The following is a 19,973-nucleotide window of genomic DNA, read 5'->3' as shown; positions in this document are numbered from 1 at the left end:
TCGCGAGGCTTCCAGCTTTGATCAGCCTCAAGTTACATAAAGCTTTCACCACTCGGTTGCAGGGCACCGATGGATGGGCTCCAGAGAGTGTGCTCAGGAAGGGCGGGCTGAGTGGTCCTGGTAGCCCAGCCTGGCTTGGGAACTGGCTTCAGTGCTGGCGCTTACCTTGCTGCCAAACTAGGAGGGCCCTGAGGGTCGCTGGGCCTCAGTTTGCTCATCTGGAGAGTAGGACCATAATGAAAACACCATCTGAGGGGCTATCAGAAGGCGGGGAAGCTGTATATAAAGTGCCTGGTGCAGCCTCCTCGACAAAGCACTGGCCGAGTGTCAGCAAGTCACTTGGTGGGGTGTGGGGGGCTGGCTGGGGAACGCCCACCCTGGACGAGCTTGGGCCCTTATCCACAGCAGCTGGGGGCTCTCTGGGACTCAATTTCAAGGAGACACCCAGGGACTGTGCTGGGGAATGATGACAGGGACCCCAAAGCATGTTCACGGTGCAGGTGTGTGAGGGCACACCCTGAGGATGGACTCTGGCACTGGAACACTGAGCCGAGAGAGCAGGGGCTGGGTAGAGGGCATGGCCAGGACCTCGGAGCATCCCTCTGCAAAATGCGGCCAGGAGACCCACTTCCAGGGGCCACCCAGAGGGTCAAGGGGGGACCCGGTAGCATTTGGGGCCATGCAGTGACTGTAAATGTCCTGTACACACTGAGACATTTACGAGGGATGGTGCTGCTCCTCATGGTCAGCCTGGAGGGAGGGGTCCCCACCCACTCCTCCCTGACACCCTGTGGGCCTTCTCCCCTGCCTGGGGGTCACGAAGGGGAAGGTCAGTGAGAAGGGTGCTGAGTCAGCTCATCTTAGGTTCCCAGCAGGAGGCAGGCATGCTAGAGGGTCTTGATGACAAGGCCTGGCACTTGGGAGTTTGGTTAAAAAGGGTGTGCCCATGTGTGCACATGTGTGTGCATGTGTGTCAGTGCATGCATGCATGTTTGTGTGCACACCTTTTTGCAAGTGTGGGTGCATGTGTGTCAGTGCGTGCATTTGCAAGTGTGTGTGCACGTGTTCACAAGTGTGTCAGTGCGTGCGTGTTTGTGTGCACACCTTTGTGTACCTGCGCATGAGCTCACAAATGCATCTGTGCGTGCACGTGCGCATGTGTCTGTGTTCATATGTGCGTGCATGTGTGCATGTTTGTGCACACATGCATGTGTATGTGCACACTTTTGTGTGTGTGCGCATGTGAGTCTGCATGCATGTATGCATGTTCATGTGTGCACATCTCTGTGAGTGTGGGCATGTGTTCACACATGTCACTGTGTGCACATGTGCATGTTTGTGTGTGCACACTCCTGTGTGTGCATGTGTGTGTACACACCTTCGTGTGTGTGCATGTGAGTCTGCACGCATGTATGCATGTTCACGTGTGCACATACCTGTGTGAGTGCGGGCATGTGTTCACACATGTCAGCGTGTGCACATGTGCACGTTTGTGTGTGCATATCTTTGGGAGTGTGTGCATGTGTTCACATGCATCTGTGCATGCATGTGTGCATGTTTGTGTGTGCAAATCTGTGCGTGCAAATCTATGTGCAACTGTGTGCGCATGTTCACACGCGTGTCTGTGCATGCGTGTTTGTGTGCACACCTTTGTGCACGTGTGTGTGCATGCATGTTCGTGATGAGGTCCGCCGCTCCTGAGGCTGAAGGTTGGGGGAGCCCATGGCCTTGCTGGTCTGAGGTGGGGAGGGGTGGGGGTTGCCCGGGTGCAACGGCCAGTCTGTGTACGCACACGCGTTGGGAGAGCCGTGGGGCAGCGGCAGGTAGGAGCCGGCGCGCCAGGACCGCGTGCGGAAGCTCCTCTTGCACTTGCCGCAGTCGGGGCCCGTGGTGTTGTGCTCGCACTCGCACTGCAGGCTGCCCTCGCGCGCGGAGCACACGCTGGCGTGCAGGTTGCACTGGCACCTGGGGGGACGGGGGGGGAGGCAGCGGTGAGCGTGGGGGCTGCTCCGGCTCCCAGGGGGGCTGGGAGAGGGTCAGGGGTGGCCGGCCTGCCGAGACTCTCCTCTGGGACAAGCACCCCCGAGGCACCATTCTGAGTCCTTCCAGAAAGAGGTGCCCCTGGCTCCTGCCTCTCACGGGGTTGTCCCAGATGCTGTATTTTTAGTAACACAGCTTTCGATTGCCGTGGCTCTCAACCATGGTGGTTGACAGGTAGCAAGAGTTACCTGCCCCTGGTTGCATGGACCTGGCCTTGGCCTCAAGTGGCATCTCCACTCTTGGCTGTGGCCCACACCCGTGCCCTTGAGGGCAGAAAGAAGCCCTGATTCCCAAAACCCTGTCAATTCATCCATACATGTATTATTCATTCATTCATTCAAATATTTATAGGCAACTCATCATTCTGAAATCAGTAAATAAAGGGAAAGAATCAAGCATTTTTCTTGCATGTCCTATATAAAGTGTACCTCCAGGTAACCAACAGTTGAGGAGGGGATGCTTCTTTTTATAGAAGCAGTCCAGCTGCTAATTGAAGAAGGAAAGATAGAATTAGAAAGTGGTCATGCAGCATCCCCTACTGAATGGATGGCTGTGAGCACAGAGCAGCAACAGAGACGTCCAGAGAAAAACTTCCCAGTGGGAGGGTACAGCCCACCCTGAAGCAGCCTTGTCAAGACAAATCGAACTTGAATCTGATCAACGCTCTGGATCAAAGATTCTGGATCAGCTATGAACTCATTAGGGAAGACAGAGGACAGAGAAACATACTAAACACCACCAGGGGGGAATGCAGTCAGCAAAATCCAGAAGTGATGACATAGCTTGTAGGACCGATGAATTGCAAGGCGGGGCAAAACTTGATACAGAGGAAAGAGGAACCCAGATCAAGAAAAACCTCAAGGGCAAAGCAACCAAGGGCAGGACTGGACCTCATCTGGGCCTTGGTTCAAACAACCCCTAAACTCCGATAAACAAAGCGTATTTGTGAGACAGTTTGAACATTAACCACATTTGGTGATATTAAATTGTGTGTTAGTTGCTCAGTCGTGTCTGACTCTGCGACACCAAGGACTGTAGCCCACCAGGTTCCTCTGTCCATGGGATTCTCCAAGCAAGAACACCGGAGTGGGTAGCCATTCCCCTCGCCAGGAGATCTTCTTGACCCAGGGATCAAATCTGGGTCTCCTGCATTGCAGGTGGGTTCTTTACCGTCTGAGCCGCCAGGAAAGCCCAACGTTAAATTAATGTTTATTAACTGCAGTGATGGTATTGTGATTATATTTTTAAAAGCCTTTATCTCTAGAGACACACAAATATTTACAGATGAAGTGATCTGATGGCTGGGATCTGCTTCAGAATAACACAGAAAGGGAGAACATGGGGAGAGATGCAGACAAAACGAGAAAGGCTATGAGTTAACTGCTGAAGTTGGGTGACAGGTATGTGGCAGTTCATTACAGTAGATTCTATTTTTGTATGCATGTTGGAAAACCTCTGTAATAAAAGAGAGAGAAAGAGTGCTCTACATTCTGATATGGGAAGATTTCCAAGATATATTGTCAATATTTGTAAAAAGCAGAATAACATGTTTGGTAGAATTTTCTTTTTATTAAAATAAGCAAAGAAAAATATTTATAGGGCACCTGTTATGTGCCAGACTCTGAGCTGGGAATGGTAAGTACAATCGTTGATAAAGCAGATGGGGTCCTTATTCTGATGGAGCATGGCGTCCAGCAGGGAGACAAGGAAAAAAAATCAGCGGTGGGGGAAGGGCAGGGAGCTGATTAATAGGTGGAGCCCAAGGGATTTGAAGGGCAGTGGAGTGATCAGTATGACACTGTCATGGTGGACCCATGACGTTATGCATTTGTCAAAACCCGCAGAACCCAGACAACATCAGGACAGAGCCCTAACGTCAGCTGGACTTGAGTTGACGATGACGTATCAGTATCGGTTCATCAACTGTAACCAAGACATCATAGGAAAGCAAGATGTTAATAACCTAGATATTAGGAGTCCTCTGTGCAATCCACTCAATTTTCTGTAAACCTAAAACTCCACGAAGACCTCATCTTAAAACAATAATCACGCAAATCTTTTTAATTAAACATCAATGTCAGCTGTCATCGGTGCCCATGTGTTCTACAAAGGAGAGGGGATCGTAGGGTCTCAGTCTGAGTGGGGAGCAGGATAGGCTTCCAGGAAGAACAATTTAAATCTGAGACCTGCAAGAGCATCAAGAGTTACTCAGGCAAAGAGGCGAGAACCTTCTGGAGGAGACAAGAACACGAGGGAAGACATCCCTGGGCCAAGAAGAGCTCAACCAATGAGGCCTGAGATGAGATGAGATGAAAGAGGGGAGGAGGTGGCCAGACCTGACATGGAAGCTGGATTCTGTTCTGGAAGCCCTGGGAAGGTCAGAGGTGTCCTGCTCTGGCTTGCATTTTATATGTCATCGTGGTGGCTCCATGAAGGATGCTTTGTCTGGGAGACCAGAGCCCGGGCATGGTGGGGTAGGGGGTGGCAGGGAGGAAGCGTGCCCGGCTGGCAGCAGAGGGCAGTGGCGTGGACGAGGGTAGAGGCACCTGCATCCCACCAGAGATGCCCAGAGTGGGCAACATTCCCCATCACTGGCTCCCAGAGTCTCTAAGACTGTTTGCTGAAAGCTTACCCAGCATTTCTCCTTCAGCTCATGACTCCCCCTCCTCTTCACACCTCGCCTCCCACTCAGCGACGCTCCTCCTGGATGGAGTGTCCCCCCCTTAGCCTCTGCTTATCCACATGATGAATATTTAACTTCCTGCGTCTTCCCGCCTCATAAATCTGTCCTGCCAGACCCTTCATCCTGGCTCTCACGGCCCCCACCCACTCCTACCCTCCTTGTCTCCATCTGACTGGAGCACCGCTGTGAGGCTGCCCTTCCAGGGCAAGGATCCCAAACCGGGGGGAGCGGCTTGCCAGGTTTCTAGCAGCCCTGCAGCTCTCAGTTAACCTGCTGCCTGCTGCTTCAGAAGTGTCAGAGCTGCCTTTTGTAATATATATATTTTTTAATTTTAATAATTTTCTGTTGATATGTTGCATTTTCATTTTAATTCAGTTCAAGAACTTTTTCTTTTTTGGACTGCACAGCGGGACAAATCTTAGTTCCTGGACCAGGGACTGAACTCGTACACCCCACTGCCAGTGGAAGCTCAGAGTCTTAACCACTGGACCACCAGTCAAGTCCCCGCCTTCCTTCTTATAACTTCTCTCTGACATCAGACCATCTTGCAGGATGGTTATGGAAATTAGACACAGCCATGCTATGGGGTATTATAAAGCCATTAAATATTTCTTTCCTGGTGGCTCAGTGGTAAAGAATCTGCCTGCATTGTGGAGACCTGGGTTCGATCCCTGGGTCAAGAAGATCCCCTGGAGAAGAAAATGGCAACCCACTCCAGTATTCTTGCCTGGGAAATCCCATGGACAGAGGAGCCTGGTAGGCTATAGTTCATGAGGTCACAAAAGAGTCAGACGTGACTTAGCGACTAAACATTTTGTTGTCAGAGGCTATTTCAAGCCCTGGGAAATGTTCCTAATACAAATGAAAAGACCAAAACTAGTGAGTGTTTGCTGTGCGCCAACGGGCATCTCATTTGGCCTCTGAATGGCTACCAGAGCTGGTATCACCGTCACCTTCGCTTTAAAGACGAGGAAACGGAGGCTCAGAGAGATTAAGCATCTTGCCCAGAGTCACAGGGCTGCCCAGAACTGACCGGGACTGGAACTCAGGGATATCCAGCTCTGGAGTCCAGAGGTGAATATGGGTTAGAATACGGATTGTAAAAGAGTAGGACACCAGCTGTATGTATCATAGTGCTATGGACCGAACTGTGTCACTCTCAAACTCATACGTTGAAACCCTAACACTCAGTGCAGCTGTATTTGGAGACAGAGTCCTTGGACTTCCCTATAGCTCAGATGGTAAAGCGTCTGCCTGCAGTGCAGGAGACCTGGGTTCAATCCCTGGGTCGGGAAGATCTCCTGGAGAAGGAAATGGCAACCCATCTCCAGTACTCTTGGGAAATCCCATGGGTGGAGGAGCCTGCTAGGCTACAGTCCATGGGGTCGCAAAGAGTAAGACACGACAGAGCAAGTCATGTCCGACAGAGTCCTTGGAGGGGAAATTAAAGTTAAATGAGGTCAGAAGGGTGGGGCCCTAATCGCATAGGGTTAGTGCCCTTATAAGAGGAGCAACAGACCCCAGAGCTCTCTCTGTCATGTGAGGACACAGTGATAAGTAGACCATCCGCAAGCCAGAAAGAGGGGTCTCACCAGAAACTGACCCTGCCGGCATCTTGATATTGGACTTCTAACCTCCAAAATTGTGAGGGAATAAATGAATGTTTGTAGTTAAAGCCCCACACTCTGTGGGACTCCATTATGGCGGCCCAAGCAGATTATTATCAGACTATGGGCTTCCCAGGTGGCATGAATGGTAAAGAACCCACCTGCCAATGCAGGAGACTAAGAGATTTGGGTGTGGTCCCTGGGTGGGGAAGACCCCCTGGAGGAGGGCATAGCAACCCACTCCAGTATTCTTGCCTGGAGAACCCCACAGACAGAGCAGCCTGGTGGGCTATGGTCCATAGGGTCACAAAGAGTGGGACATGACTGAGGCGACTTAGCATGCACACACACATCGGACTACAGTCAGCTCCTGATAGCATGTGACTTCACACCTGGAACGCCAGCAGACAACGCATCTCGGTACTCGTGTGGCTGTCTAGGGAGGGAGGGGATGGGATTGTAAATGATTTCCTTCCGTGTCACTTTGCATGTCTCCTACATCCTCTACAGTGAGCAGATCACTTTGGTGAGCAGGAAACAGATGAGATTTGAAACCTGAAATCAGGCTGGTTCCTGAGCTCACACAGGTCTTTCCTCTCAGGAGGAGAAGCAGGTCTATCAGGGTCCTGTTTGGGAAGCCATCGCTCCACGTGACGCTCATGACTCAGTGCCCGGGTCCACAGATGTCCGCTGAATTCTCTGGACTAGAATTCCGATGCATCAGCTGGCGTGAAAGACTATGCTGTTTTAACTTCATGTTCCTAGCACCCTGGCCCTGTCAGGCTTTACTGCAGCACAAAGCTGAAATACACGGAGCTTGAGAAAGTCTGTTCCCTGTTTCTCTGGAGCTCCAATCTACTACCACAGGAGTACTGTGGGCCTACTATATGCTAGGTTCTGGGAAAGGCACAAAGAGGGTTGGGCAGGCCCCAGTTGGCACTGGGGACCCTTCTTCCTGGAAACATTAGACCCAAAGATGATCCATGGCAAAGAAAGATTCTGTGTTTGAATCTTATTGGTCAACATATAGGATGCTCTCCTAACGCTGTCCTTCCCGCTCCCTGATTGGCCCCTCCGCCCAGGGCTTCCCTGGTGGCTCAGACAGTAAAGAATCTGTTCTGCCTGCAACGTAAGAGACCCGGGTTTGATCCCTGGGTTGGGAAGTTCTCCTGCTGGAGGAAATGGCTACCTACTCCAGTATTCTTGCCTGGGAAATCCCATGGACAGAGGAGCCTGGAGGGCTACAGTCTATAGGGTCAAAAAGAGTTGGACATGATTGAGTGATGAACACTTTCACTTTTTCACCCAGAGTCCTAGTGTGCATTAGCACATCAAAGGCTCTGCCAAGTCCTATAGCAAAGAAACCTGCTGACATTGTCTAACTAAAGTTTGCAAAACATATTTGGCCTCGGAAGGTTTTAATTTTTTTCATCTGAATTCCTATTTAACATCCCATGGAGCTAGCTGGACAGGAACACCCCAGCTGTGTGGAGTGTACACCATGCCTCTGGCCCGAAGATCAGATATTTTTAGATATCAGCTACAGAAAGAAAAGACTGCCATCTTAACTTTGGGTGATCACACTGACCTTGGCTTGTTAAAAGTTTGTTAAAGGGCAGCTGAATCTGAGAAGTGTATTGTAATTACGATAGATGAGAGTCACAGAATGTGAGAGCTGGGCAGGCCTGGCAGGGGTGAGAGGTACAGGCAAGGAGAAGCCTGTCCAAGGTCATGCAGTTTAAAGGCCACTCCGGATCCAAATCCAGATATTTCTCCCTGACCCCGGCTCTGCCCCGCCCCACGCTGGCCATCCCCTCCCACCATCTTCATCTCCCAGAGGGTGTCTTGGCTTCTCTGCCTCCCTGGTTGAGCTCTGGAATGAGTATGGAGAGAAGTTCCGTGCTGGGCAGGGCTGCCAAGAGGAGCCCACACGGCGTGGGGGACGGTCCACCAGGACTGGCACAGAAAGAGAACCCAGTCAGTGGAGCTGCTTCTCAGACTTCCTGACCTGTGCAGGGAGCTCGGGTGAGGCTGCCTGTGTGTGTGCGTGTGTGTGTGTGGGGGGGGTGGGGCTTCACCTTTCTGGCTCTCTCTGTGTCCCTCTATGTCTCTCCACGTCTCTGTCTCTCACTGTCTCTGTCCACCACGGTTCCGCCCCCGCTTTCCTCTGGACCTCTGCACATCCTGTCCTTCTGCTGGGTGCACTGCCAGGCTCTGCTCCTTTCTCCTAAAGCTAACATCTAATGAGAGTGTCAAGTTCAAGGCCCAATGCCCCTTCTGCAGGCAGGCCTTTCATGATCCTGCCTCTGTCAGCCCCTGCTACACTTCCTTTGTCCCAGTGGTCATTGTGATCAGCGTCATCTCCCAAAGTGGACCACGCGAGATGGTTGGGAGAGGTGTGAGTATGAACTGCAGAACAGTTTAGTAGTTTTTGTTTAGCTTTTATTACACAGCTCCCCTGATAGCTCAACTGGTAAAGAATCTGCCTGCAATGCAGGAGACCTGGGTTCGATCCCTGGGTTGGGAAGATCCCGTGGAGAAGGGATAGGTTGCTCATTCTATTATTCTGGGGCTTACCTTGTGGCTCAGTTGGTAAAGAATCCACCTGCAGTGTGGGAGACCTGGGTTCGATCCCTGGGTTAGGAAGACCCTCTGGAGAAGGGAAAGGCTACCCACTCCAGTATTCTGGCCTGGAGAATTCCATGGACTGTACAGTCCCTGGGGTTGCAAAGAATCGGACACGACAGAGCGACTTTCACTTTGATTACACAGTAATTTTTTAAGGGATAAATTCACCAAACCCGGGAATCTCAGAAATATTATTATCTAAGTGAGGCCAACATTTTAAAGTGTATTCATTAAAAAAAATCAGTAAGTAAACAAATCATTTGAGATATCCTTATGCTAAAGACTAATATTAGAACTCAACCTCATGCCATCAACAAAACTTAACTCAAAATTGATCAAAGACCTATATGTAAGAGCTAAAATTAGACAACTGAAAAAGAAACAGGGGTAAATCTTTGAGACATTGGATTAAGCAATGGTTTCTTACACGTGACACCAAAAGTACAAGCCACAGAAGAAACAATAGAGACCCTGGACTTCATCAAAATTACATACTTTTGTGTTTCAGGGGGAAGCCATCAGGAAAGTGAAAAAACACACAGAGTGGGAGAAAAATCTTGCATTATTAACTGAATCCCTGTGAAAACCTGGAAGGCATCACTCTTCCCATTCTATAGGTGAGGAAGTAAGATTGTGGTAGGTCAAGTGCCACAAGTCACCCCAGGCCTCTAGGTGGAAGAGGCTGGATTTGAACCCAGAACTGTTGGGTGCAATACTCCGGTTTCATCTCCACTCTCCTCCCCGTGTCTCTCAGCACTCCCCTTACCTTGATTCCACCTGGATGATGAAGGCCGGGGGGAGGGCCGCTGGGCTGATCTTCCCAAGCCCATCACCAATTCTGAGGCCCAGCCTTGGCCAAGGAAACGCAGGAGAAAGAAACTGCCTTTCCTGCCTCTGTCCCAACACCAGCCGCTGCCTGCATCTGGAGCGAGGCAGGTGGTCCAGACTCCTGGCTGCACCTCTGGCCCAGACATTTCTCCTGCATCCATGGGATCAATTTTCCCAAGGAATTGCTTTCTGAATTTGACCTTTGAGAGCCATCAGTCTCACCAGAAAACCATCGCCTGAGCCACCTGACCCCGCTACACAGCACTTCTCGGCTCATCCATCATGAAGCACTATTTAATAATGAACAAAAGGGACAGGGCAAGGCCGGCCAGCCCACGGGACCTGCCCCTGGCCAGCAGTGCCCCCTCCCCCCCACCCCGCCCATCACGATCTGCTGCCCGTCCCATCACAGAATGCCAGGGCTCTGACCCTGCGGACGGCGGCAGGGGTGGATTGGTAAGAAAGGGGGTGGGGGAGGGGCAGAGGTGCTGAGTCAGCAGCCAGAGCGCCAAGCCGATTCCCTGCTCCGGCTTCGCCCAGGTGACCTTGAGCAAGTCACTTCTCCCGGCCTCAGACCTTCCAACTGCAAACGGAAGGGCTGAGTTACATCTTAGCTTTTCGACTTTCCTAATATTCAGTTGTTTGCGGGCCTAACATACTGTTGAGTTATCTGGCACACAGTGGGCTCTAATCAAGAGGGGCTGAATGACGGAGGAAGAAAGGATGGGAGGGGGCAGATGCTGCACAGAAGCTCTCTGCGCAACACCTCGTGTGGAAGGCCAGGCAGCGCCTTGGCTGGAGCAGCGTGGGGGCGGGCAGCCAGCCTCAGGGTCTTCATCTCCTGGTAAACTGGGGACTTGACGGCTTCCATAGGGCCGCGCATGAGAGGATGAGGATGGGCTGGCGTGGGGGCAGTGCTCAGCACAGGGTCAGGCGCATAGCCAGCCTTCCATACACGCCAGCTGTGTTGCCCTTGTAATGGCCCACAAGTGGTATCAGTGAGAATCTGCGGATTCCTAGGAACAAAGACTGTCCTTATCTGACAGGTGCCCAGCCCCATGGGACAGTTCCCCTCATCCGAGCTGCCTTGCCAGCACCCTACCCTAGACCCCCTCTTGGCAGCCAGCACAAATGCCCCCCATCAGTTGACTTGTTCTCTGGGTCCCTGGGGGGCGGCAACCACTGGAAGACTGGGGGCTTAGAGAATAGCGTTCTGAAGGGACTGCTCTGCAACAAGACCCCACATCACAACGAAGAGTAGACCCCACTCACCACAACCAGAGAAAGCCCGTGTGCAGCAATGAAGACCCAGAGTGGCCAAAAAAAAGTTAATCTTTACCCTATACTGTAGTCTGTTAACTGCGCAACAGCATTATGCCTACAAAAATGTACAGCTTTTAACTAAAGAAATGCTACATTTTGAAAAATGCCAGCCCCCATCTGAGCCTTTGGTGAGTCATAGTAGTAAGATCACAGACCGATGATCACCACAACAAATGTAATAATAAGAAAAGTTTGAAATAGCGCAAGAATTACCAAACCGTGACTCAGAGACCTGAAGTGAGCAAGGATGCGAAAGTCGCTCAGTCGTGTCCTACTCTTTGCGATCCCATGGACTTCTCCAGGCCAGAATACTGGAGTGGGTAGCCTTTCCCTTCTCCAGGGGATCTCCCCAACCCAGGGATCGAACCCAGGTCTCCCGCATTGCGGGAAGACGCTTTCCCAGCTGAACCATAAGCAAAGCCCAAGTATGCTGGAGTGGGTAGCCTATCCCTTCTCCAGGGGATCTTCCTGACCCAGGAATCGAACCGGGGTCTCCTGCATTGCAGGCGGGTTCTTTACCAGCTGAGCTACCAGGGAAGCCCTAAAAATGGTGTGGGAAAACCAGCACCAACTGACTTGCTTGATGCAGAGCTGCCACGAACCTTCAATTTGTGAAAAACACAGTATCTTCGAAGTTCAATAAAGCAAGAGCAATAAAACAAGCTTTGCCCGCATGTCCCATGAAATAATTGGGACGTGTTTGCACTAAAAACACTATTAATACTTGCGGCTTATCTGAAATTCAGGTTTGGCCCCGCAGCCTGCATTCATCCGGCAGCCCCACCTGCCACCCCTGCTCACCCTCATGGTGAACCCCTGCCCTCTGCCCACCCCCCGATCGCTTTCAAGGCCTGGCCTGAGATGTCTCTGCCCACCCACCCACCGCAAGCTGGTCCGGCTGCCTGCCCACCCGCCCTCCAGAGAGGGGGGCACAGCTGCCTCCCCGCCTAAGTCCCTAAGTCCTTTCTTGTTCTCCAGTTGATGAGTCCCTAACGAGCCCCAGGGGAGGGCCAGGAGGGACCGGAGGCAGGGTTGAGCCTCACCTCCTGGAGCAGGCCATCACACACAACCCAAGTTCTCAGGGAAACGTGCCCTGCTCTTGCCAGGAGGAGACTGACACGCGGACTTCACCCCATCCCGTCCACCCGCTGGGCCTGGCTGGGGGCCTGACAGCCGCTCAAAGCACGAAGCTCTCGTCAGGACGGCAGGGGCACCAGCCCATGCCAGGCGCCAGTGCGCCCTGCCCTGCAGGGAGGGGCAGGCAGTGCCCGGGAGCTGCTGGCGGGAGTGCCATCTGGACACGGGCCTGGCACTGGGGCTCCATGAAAATCGTGAGCTGGGCCCTCCCCTTCTCAGGGTGAGAGAAGCCGGGGGTTTGGAGAGCCTCCCAGACAGGAGGGCGGAGGAATGTAGGTCAACTCCTGGCTGCCGGAAAGACCGGAAAGAGTGATGTCATCGGTTTCTGGGGGAAAGAGGGGGAAGCGGTGAGTTTGGGTGAACAAGAGATCTGGGTGCTTGGAAGTGGGAGGGGAGGAGGGGGCGGGGCTGGCCCCCCTCAACCATCAACCCTGCCGGGATTTCAGGGCACTCACGGGGATGGCCAGGTCGGGGGCACACAGGAGAGCCCAGGACCCCAGGGGTTCTTGGTAATTGCTCCCCTCTGCCTGGCACCTCCCCCACTTCTTTTACCACTTGTCCGAACGTCATTGCATATGGAGCCTTCTGGGGAAGGATGGGCGTATTTCTGACACCTTGAAGGCTAGAGTTGCTAGAAACAAACTTCTATTTTAAAGCCACCAGCAGTGTCTTCCCGTTTCTCTTGCCAGAGAGAGCATTTATCTCTGGGGAAAGACTGTTCTTTTGTTTGGGGAGAAAGATTGCAGTGGGCTGCTGGGTGTACAGGGACGCAAACCCCATGCCTCCGCTGGCCTAGAGACGTTAGCAGGTGAGGGTGGACACGTGGGGGAGAAGGCTGACCCTGAGAAGGGCACGCCCCTTGTGGAAGGGCTCATGCATCTGTGGTTGGGGGCCTGGACCCCAAGGAGGAGTGGGAGGCCATGGGAGGGGGCTGGGGGCTCATGAGAGACGTGGTCCAGGGGCTGTCCCTCCCAGGCAGCAGGTGGCCCAGGCCAACGGCCGGATCTCGGGGTCATTGCTGGCTAACGGCCATTCTTTGAAGTGTCCCCTTTGTACGTGACCATTCTCACTGACTCGCCCCAGGGGCCAAGTCCACTAGTGATGGATCCCTGTGGCCTGGGGGTGTCAGACCTTTAGGGGGTTAAGGGAGAGACTGTGTTCTTGGCTGGTACACACCAGCAGGGAGAGACCGGCACGCATCAAGGAAGCAAGAAATTGTCAGGAGAAATGCCTGCAGAGGATGGATCAAGAGGGGATGAGGGGGAGCTTCCCGCTGGCCCAGTGGTTAAGCCTCCACACTTCCAATGCAAGGGGTGACAGTCGGATCCCTAGTAGGGGAACTAAGACCCCACATACTGCACAGCGCGGCCAAGAAATAAAAATAAAATAGGGAATTCCCTGGCAGTCCAGTGGCTACGATTCCATGCTCTCACTATTAAGGGCCTGGGTTCAATTCCTGGTTGGGGAACTAAGATCCCACAAGCCAAACAGTATGACGGCCAAAATATAAAATACAAGAGGTGACGAGTGATGAGGATAGCTGGGGATCCCTGGTAAGGGATACTGGACTCAGAGAGAATTTGTGGAGTGGGAGCAGGAAGAGGGCTCCTAGATGCCAGAGAACTTGAGCCATCTGGGTCAAAACAGTGCGAGTCAGGGCCTGAGACCCCGAGAAGAGGGGGACTGAGTGCCGAGCTGCAGGGCGCGGGTGTGCGAGACCTCGGCTGCCCGGTGTGACCCGGCGCTCTCAGGGCGATGTGGATAAATGCTGGCTGCTGGGTCTCCTGGTACGCAGTCAGGCCCGCAATCAAATTCATTGGCCAAATCTGATTTGGGCTTCTGTGCAAAGTCCTTTTGTATTAAGTGCTTTAACGGACATCACCTCCTCCAGTCCACTGATAAATCCTATTACCCATTATTAGGCCAGAGGCAGCTCTGACCAGCAGGGAGCTGAGAGAAGGGTGCTGGGGGAACTCGGGCATGTGGCTTGGGGGAGACACGGTGTGTGTGTGACCGGGCTGGACTAAAGCAACATCATCTCTTCGCCTGTGGGAGAGCCCAGCAGCCTGGAGGGAAGGGCCAGACCTGGTAGGGGGAGAGGAGAAACATGAGGCGCACTGGGTGTTCTGTGGAAGCAGGGGGGCTGGAGGGACGGGGTGGGTGTCCGCAAGCCCATTGGCTTTGTTGCCTCACCTCCTGGCTCCCAGATTCCAGATGCACCCCACTCTGAAAGAATTACTGATGGTAAGGCCCATCTGTTTGTGTAAATAAGTTTCCTCGTTCATGAATGAACTACCCAAATACACAGCCCGGCTCCTGGGTCCTCGGTGCTGGCCTTACAGTCTTACAGGTCGGGAACAGAGACCCAGACCCTGTTCTTGCAGAGCTCAGAGCTTGGGATGGGGAAGGGGACGCAGCTGGGTGTAAGCGTGGCTGTAGCTGGGATAGCACAGTGGTACAGCTGCTCTTCTAGAAAGCCTGAGACGGGGGCGCAGAGGAGGGCCACCCAGATCCCAGCCTCTGGGGGCCCCAGAGAGGTGCTCTCTGAGCCAAACCCTGAGGAATGAGGAGTCTGCCAGACAGCACGGGTGAGGGTGGGCAGGCTGTGTCCCAGGAAGTAGGAACAGCTCAGAGGCAAGTCAGAGGGACCCTGCTGCGGGCAGGGGGCTGATCTGTTAGAACGCAGAATCCAGCACGCCCAGGGAGGTGGGAGGAAGGGTCTGTGGCCCATGGGGATGGAGTTTCTAAGGTCAACGGGGGACCACTGAAGGGCGCTGTTCTGGGAAGTGGTGTGACTGGGTTTGGGTTTGGAGAAAACCTCTGCGTGGAAGGGGGCGGGCCAGTCATTTCCCCAGCCAAGATCCTGATGGAGGGTGTGTCCCTCTCTGGGGGGCAGGGGTGGTGATGGGTCCACGTAAGAAATGCTCAGGCTGACAGGCTGGGGGAGGGCTGGGTAGGAATCCAGAGGTGGTCACACTGGTCAGAATGGCCGTCATCAAAAAGTCTCTAAGTAACAAATGCTGGAGAGGGTGTGGAGAAAAGGGAACCCTCCTACACTGCTGGGGGGAATGTAAGTTGGTGTAGTCACTATGGAAAACAGTATGAAGGGTCCTCAGAAAGCTAAAAATAGAGCTACCATATGAGCCAGCAATCCCACTCCTGGGCATACACCCAGATGAAACTGTAAGTCAAGAAGATACACGCAGTGTTTACAGCAGCTAAGACATGGGACAACATAAACGTCCGTCGACAGAGGAACGGACGAAGGCGACGTGGCGGATGTTCACAGCGGAGCACTGCCTGCAGAGAAGAGGAGCGAAATCACGCCACGCGCAGCACGGATGGACCTAGGGATGATCGCTCTAAGTAAGCGAGCCAGGAGGAGAAAGACAAACACCAGATGAAACCACTTATACGTGGACTCTAAACCATGACGCACACGAACGTGTCTATGACACCGAACCAGGCTCACAGGCAGAGAGGACAGACTTGTTGCCAAAGGGGAGGGGCTTAGGGGAAGAGGCAGGAGGAGGCTGGGGTGAGCAGATGTAAGCTTTCATATATAGGCTGGATAAACCACAAGCGCCTACCGTATAGCACGGGGGGCCACATTCAGTATCCTATGAGAAACTCTAATAGCCTGTGAGAAACCGTAATGAGAAAGAACACACTTAACGTGTATACAGACGCCTAACTGAACCGCGTTGCCGTACACTAGCATCAGCACACTGTAAATCAACTATACTTCAATGAAAGAAAAGGGGGGGGATCCAGAGGTAGGCATTTCCCCAGAGTGGAAGGAGGCAACTGCAAATGGGGGGAGAGGCCCCCCAGACTCCCCAAGGCCGGAGCAGGCCGGCCGAGGCTCCTTGATGACCCTGGGCTGCTGAGAAAGCCCCAGCTCCGTCCTCCGGGTCGGCTTCTGTGAGCCGGGGTGCACGGCGGCGGTGGGGCGTGTGATGGGTCTGTGACTGATGTTTGTGGAAGCAGATTCCCGTGCGTAGGTGGGGCTGCACATGTGTGCGGCCTGGAGGGGTACATACAAGGGAGCACCAGTGAGTCTGAAGCGTGCTTGATGTGGGCGTGTGTGCCAATGAGTCTTCAAAATGCGCCCCCCGCCAGGCTCCCTCTGCTTAGGGGTGGAGAGGCGGCCAGGCCAGGGCGGCGGCGGAACAGGACCTCGCAATTAGCCTGCAATCGACCTGCCTCTTCCCCAGGTGGATTTCCCCTGCCCAGTCCTGTCTGTCCAGCCCACGCTTCATTAGCCCCAGAGACAGCTACATAGATCCTACGGACCACCAGGCTGGGGGCGGGGCACAGGAGCCTGCCTGGTCCTCCACACTCCCTGAGATGCTGTTGGCACTAATGCTCTTCCAAGGTCACTACCTCTAACATGAAAACAAGTTTCTCTTTCCTGCACATCCAATGACTCGTGAAGCAGGCGGGGCAGAGAGCCGGACAGGAGGAGAGATCCAGGGATTCATCTTGGCTGCAGCAGGTCCTCCACATGAGCGATGTATCCGTAGAAAGGGGGTTTGGTTCCCCTGACCACGTACTGACTCCTCATGAGTGACAGGGGCGCCCATCTCCTGAGCACCTGCTGCATGCCGTCAGGTCTCAAGCTGAAGACCTGCAATTCTCAGACGGTTCTCAAAACGACAGGGTCCCATTTCACAGATGGGGAAACTGAGGCCCAGGGAAATTGAAGAGACTTGATCTGGGCCACAAACTAGCAAATGAAAGAGTCTGAATTCAGATGCAGGCTTCTCTTTGATACCCAGGTGGGCTGCCACTGACTCATTTCAGAGAGACCTTGGAGCCAGGAGGATGACTGCTCTTGGTTGCCATGAGGATACAGGATCCTTAGAAATGGTGCTGCGGTCCCTCCTCTTTAGGAAGAATCTTCTCCTTCCTCCAGACTCCCCATCAGCTCGTGCCCTGTTTCCCTGCTCCCTCTCAGGATCAAATTTCTTGAAAGCCTTATCAGCACTGACTTTTTGTTTTCCTACTCCTCACTCATTCTTTAAAAATTTTCTGCATTCACCCTGGAATCCAGTCAACCTGGCCTCCATCCCCAATTCCCCCAAACCTGCCCCTTCAAGGCCACCTTTGATTTCCCTATTGCTAAGTCCACGGACCCACCTTCCTGTCCTCTGTCTGGACCCCGTAGCGACACTGGGCACTGATGCCCCTTCCCCTATACCCACTCCTCCTGCTGGGCTTTGGGGCAGTGTCCTTCCAGATTTCCTCCCCCGTGGCTCCTCGTTCTCTGTGTCCTGCCGTTGCTGTCTAGCTTCCCAGGCTCCATCCCCAGTCAGCCCTGTCTTCCTCCTCTGTTTCAGAGCCTCACACCCCCCGGTGGTGTCGGGTGTCATCGCAAAGCCCAGGACTGCTGGTGCCCAGTGCTGCCTGCCCTTCAGACTTGCCTGTCCAGAGGCGCCGATCTCAAGGGCATCTCACAGCAATAGGTGCAAACAGAACTCTGTCTTCCTCTTTGGGGACAGCCACTCAGGAAAACTGATCCACAGTTTCTTAGAAAGTTAAACACACACTTATCGTATGAACCCACCATCCCACACCCGGGGATTCACTCAAGAGAAATGAAAGCTTATGCTTACTCCCAATCTTTCACACGAGTGTTCAAGGCAGCTCTATTCATAGTTGCCCCAAACTGGAAGTGACTGAAATTCCCTTTGACAGGTGGATGTCTTAGAGGACCGTTGACCAAAATTGCCCTCCTTGCCTCTGCAGGGGGCGTTCCCCACCACCTGAGCCCTGACGTCAGGTCAGTCTTCTCCCAGCCACCCTTCCTGTTTTTCCCTGTTTGCTACCCTCCCAGCAACCTGAGTCACCCATGGTGGTTTCATTTGTTTATTTCTGATTCTCTCAGTTCAGTTCAGTTCAGTTCAGTTACTCTGTTGTGTCCGACTCTTTGCGACCCCATGAATCGCAGCACGCCATGCCTCCCTGTCCATCACCAACTCCCGGAGTTCACTCAGATTCATGTCCATTGAGTCGGTGATGCCATCCAGCCATCTCGTCCTCTGTCGTCCCCTTCTCCTCCTGCCCCCAATCCCTCCCAGCATCAGAGTCTTTTCCAATGAGTCAATTCTTCGCATGCTCAAAGTACTGGAGTTTCAGCTTTAGCATCAGTCCTTCCAATGAACACCCAGGACTGATTTCCTTTAGAATGGACTGGTTGGATCTCCTCGCAGTCCAAGGGACTCTCAAAAGTCTTCTCCAACACCACAGTTCAAAAGCATCAATTCTTCAGCGCTCAGCCTTCTTCACAGTCCAACTCTCACATCCATACATGACCACTGGAAAAACCATAGCCTTGACTAGACGGACAGGACTGTAAACCCCGTGAGGCCGTTGGATACAAAGTGCCTGACTGTGTTGGACACATAATACCTATTGCTATGGACTGAATTGTGTCCCCCAGAAAGACAGATTGAAGTTCTAACCTCTGGTGTTTGTGACTCTGACCTGATGTGGAAATAGGGTCTTTGCAGGTGTGATCAAGGTATAAACTAAGATAAGGCGATGCTGGAGTAGGATGAGCCCTTAGCCCAACCTGACTGCTGTCCTTCTAAGAAGAGGAGACACATGGAGAACACTATGGAGGCAGAGAGCAGAGAGAAGGCACCACGCGAAGACAGAAAGGATGGGGTTGTCCATCTGCAGGCAGGGAATGCCAAAGATGCTGGCTCCCCATCGCAGTTACAGGCCAGCCTCTCCCCAACAGGTTACAGGGAGAGCACGGCCCTGCCGACACCTTGATTTCAGACTTCAAGCTTCTAGAACTCATGACAATACATTTCTACTGTTTTCAGTGCACCTGGCGTGTGGTACTTGGGGACGGCAGCCCTAGGGAACTAACACAAGGGCCCACTAGGAACATTTGTTGGGGACTTCCCTGGTGGCTCAGTGGATGGGAATCCTACTGCCGATGCAGGGGACACGAGTTTGATCCCTGGCCCAGGAAGATCCCACATGTCTCAGGACAGCTAAGCCCATATGCCACAACTGCTGAGCCCACGCGCTATGACTACTGGAGCCTGGGTACCTAGAGCCCGTGCTCCGAAACCAGAGAAGCCAGCCCAGCGAGAAGCCTGCGGGGCATCAAAGACTAGCCCTGCCCTGCCTCGCTCTCTGCAACTGGAGAAAGCTCACTTGTAGCGACAAAGACCTGGAGCAACCAAAAATAAGTAAGTAAAGACATTTTTAAAAAGGACCAATGCTGGTCTGGCTTATTTTTGAAAAATATTTGTTGAGTGAAGTGCTACAACGGTGATGAAACTCTCAGAAGGAAATCCTCCTCGCTCAACAGGAGAAAGGGGGGTGCTGGTGCCCCCAGGGCTGTTTGAAGGCTTCACTGTTGGTGACTCCATTCCTAACTCACCTGCAGGGCTCCCCACATCTTCTGAGACCCCACCAAACCCAGGACCCCCTTCCTGCCCCTCCCACGAGAGATGGGGCCCCACCTGGTAGATGAGCAGCCCAAAGGCACGCAAATGCCCCCCGGGTCCGCCTCCTAGACTTGGCAGTGGAGCCCGCCCCGCAATCCTCCGCACAGCCCTACCTGGACCCCATTTCTCGGCAGTATTGCGCATGTCTTGACTTTGGTGGGAGGCAATGGTTCAGGAGGCTTGGCAGGTTTGGTTAAAGGGTGTTAATAGCATCTCACCAAATCTCTTCCCCTAATGAGCTGGGAACACACATAC

General features: G+C 53.1%; 1 protein-coding gene across 3 annotated transcripts in view; it reads right to left on the bottom strand.

Annotated features, from left to right (window-relative positions):
- NTNG2 (netrin G2) overlaps positions 1–19,973 on the bottom strand; it is a 71,291-nt gene that overhangs the window by 13,028 nt on the left and 38,290 nt on the right. For all 3 annotated transcript variants that reach the window (XM_018056031.1, XM_018056032.1, XM_018056033.1), the window contains one exon: positions 1,793–1,965. In XM_018056031.1, coding sequence (XP_017911520.1) covers positions 1,793–1,965 — 173 coding nt within the window. The remainder of the gene's footprint in view (positions 1–1,792; positions 1,966–19,973) is intronic.

Source organism: Capra hircus, chromosome 11 (genome assembly GCF_001704415.2).
Source record: "Capra hircus breed San Clemente chromosome 11, ASM170441v1, whole genome shotgun sequence".
In the NCBI taxonomy this organism is placed as follows: Eukaryota; Metazoa; Chordata; class Mammalia; order Artiodactyla; family Bovidae; genus Capra; species Capra hircus.
Note: the sequence above shows the minus strand (reverse complement) of the source record. Positions and strands in the feature narration are given on the sequence as shown.